We start from the raw sequence: 1,226 nt of genomic DNA, 5'->3' as shown, positions 1-1,226 counted from the left end.
AGATATCAAAGAAAGAGGAGCCCTGGGGACAGCTGAGGTGCTGGTGAGGAGGGAGAGCACTGAGCAGATGAGGAAGCCCCGCCCTCCCTGCACCTGCTCCTGACCCGGCCTCCTGCTCTGTGGGCCCCGCGCGCCCCCTGCTGGTCCTGAGCGGCACCTGCGCCCGCCCCCTCCGCCTCCCTGCAGGGAGGTTTGTGTCTGGGCTCACACTCACCTCCCCTCACTGTGTCTCTCGCACAGTAATACACGGCCGTGTCCGCGGCGGTCACAGAGCTCAGCTTCAGGGAGAACTGGTTCTTGGACGTGTCTGCTGACATGGTGACTCGACTCTTGAGGGAGGGGTTGTAGTTGGTGCTCCCACCACCATAGATATACCCAATCCACTCCAGCCCCTTCCCTGGGGCCTGGCGGATCCAGCTCCAGTAGCTACTGCTGATAGAGCCACCAGAGACAGCGCAGGTGAGGGACAGGGTCTCCGAAGGCTTCACCACTCCTGGGCCCGACTCCTGCAGCTGCACCTGGGACAGGACCCCTGTGAACAGAGAGACCCACAGTGAGCCCTGAGATCAAAGACAGCCTCCCATATCGTCATATCTGCATCCGCGAGACACTCACATCTGGGAGCTGCCACCAGGAGGAGGAAGAACCACAGGTGCTTCATGTTCTTGCACAGGATGTCCGTGACTCTCAGAGAGCATTTCCCATGTGAGCTGGACCCTGAATTTAAGGAAATGTGTGGTGGTTTCCTGTGGGTGCCTAAGTGAGGATTTGCATGTGGGTGGTGCCTTTGTATGGAGAGGTGAAAAGGGATGAGGGAGGCCCCAGTCTTTGGGGCTCACCCTGAGAGGAGGATGCTGGCTGTGCCCTCTGAGAACTCAGTTCTCTTCCTGGGGCCTCCCCTCACCAAGCCCAGAGTCCTCTTCTTCCAGGTAGGGAGATGTGCTGAAGGAGCTGGTCTGGGAGATGAGTGTGATCATGGATCAAGGATAGATTTTGGAACAGGGTCAATACTGTTCTACTTGTGAAGATTTATATGAAACCAACCAAACATCCAGGTTATCTAAATTGTGAAATCTCCATTCAAAAACATTAGAGCAGCAGCTAAATATGTTAGTCACAGTAAATTTATACAAACCTACATCCATGTAATGTTTATTGTAATTCAGAATATCCATCATGGTTAGAGGGAATATGTGTGTCCCAGAGAGTGCGTCATAAAAAAAAAA

The 1,226-nt window shown here is 54.1% G+C and overlaps 1 gene segment (V, D, J or C); it reads right to left on the bottom strand.

Moving 5' to 3' along the window:
• Positions 1 to 5: 5 nt before the first annotated feature.
• Positions 6 to 928, bottom strand: LOC101020720. The segment is given in 2 exon segments: positions 6 to 532; positions 616 to 928. Coding segments are annotated over 2 exon segments (573 nt in total).
• Positions 929 to 1,226: the final 298 nt, after the last annotated feature.

This window comes from Papio anubis, unplaced genomic scaffold (genome assembly GCF_008728515.1).
Source record: "Papio anubis isolate 15944 unplaced genomic scaffold, Panubis1.0 scaffold4570, whole genome shotgun sequence".
Classification (NCBI taxonomy): Eukaryota; Metazoa; Chordata; class Mammalia; order Primates; family Cercopithecidae; genus Papio; species Papio anubis.
The sequence above is the reverse complement of the archived record's forward strand: the minus strand, read 5'-3'. Positions and strand labels throughout refer to the sequence as shown.